At 39.9% G+C, this 591-nt stretch overlaps 1 protein-coding gene across 1 annotated transcript; it reads right to left on the reverse strand.

Moving 5' to 3' along the window:
- Positions 1-208: 208 nt before the first annotated feature.
- On the reverse strand, positions 209-356 carry LOC114232806 (60S ribosomal protein L39-like). The gene has a single exon (XM_054723380.1). The coding sequence runs from the start codon at positions 338-340 to the stop codon at positions 209-211; it is 132 nt and encodes a 43-aa protein (XP_054579355.1). The 5' UTR covers positions 341-356.
- Positions 357-591: the final 235 nt, after the last annotated feature.

Here is a 591-nt window from a genome sequence, read left to right on the forward strand (position 1 = left end):
CATTTATTACTGAACCAACCTACTATTGCAGGGGGGAAAAATCAACAGAGCAAAATCACAAGTCCATTAATTTTCCAATTAAAATGCCCCAACTGTCCAGACCGTAGCATCTTTTTAATCATTTAAAGGTGTAGGCAATCTGGATACAGCATAAATATGTGAGTCATCTCTCATGTGTGATTTCTCTTAGGCCCAGTTTGGTTCTTCTCTAATGTCTCCTCTTCGAATTGTACATGATTTTATTACCAGTTTTCATCTGAATCCATTGGGGAATGGGCTGATTCTGCTTTTGTTTCTTGGCCAGGAACCTCTTGATCCTGAAAGTCTTGTGGGAAGACATGGTGAAGGAGAAGCGAACTCGCGCACCTCGATGGTGGAGAAAGAGTCCCTTGAAGACTCTTAAAAGCAATCTTATTTTGTTGTTTGAACAGTTTAGAAATGCTATGCCACCATGATAGACCAATTGAATGACTTTAGGCTATACAATGCCAGCTGTGGCCACTACCCTGAAATGGTTGGTTTCGTTCCAGCCACCATAGTCATGGTGGGAATCAATCTAAGTGTATATTTTATTATCTCAGTGTATATTTT

This window comes from Eptesicus fuscus, chromosome 11 (genome assembly GCF_027574615.1).
Source record: "Eptesicus fuscus isolate TK198812 chromosome 11, DD_ASM_mEF_20220401, whole genome shotgun sequence".
NCBI lineage: Eukaryota > Metazoa > Chordata > Mammalia > Chiroptera > Vespertilionidae > Eptesicus > Eptesicus fuscus.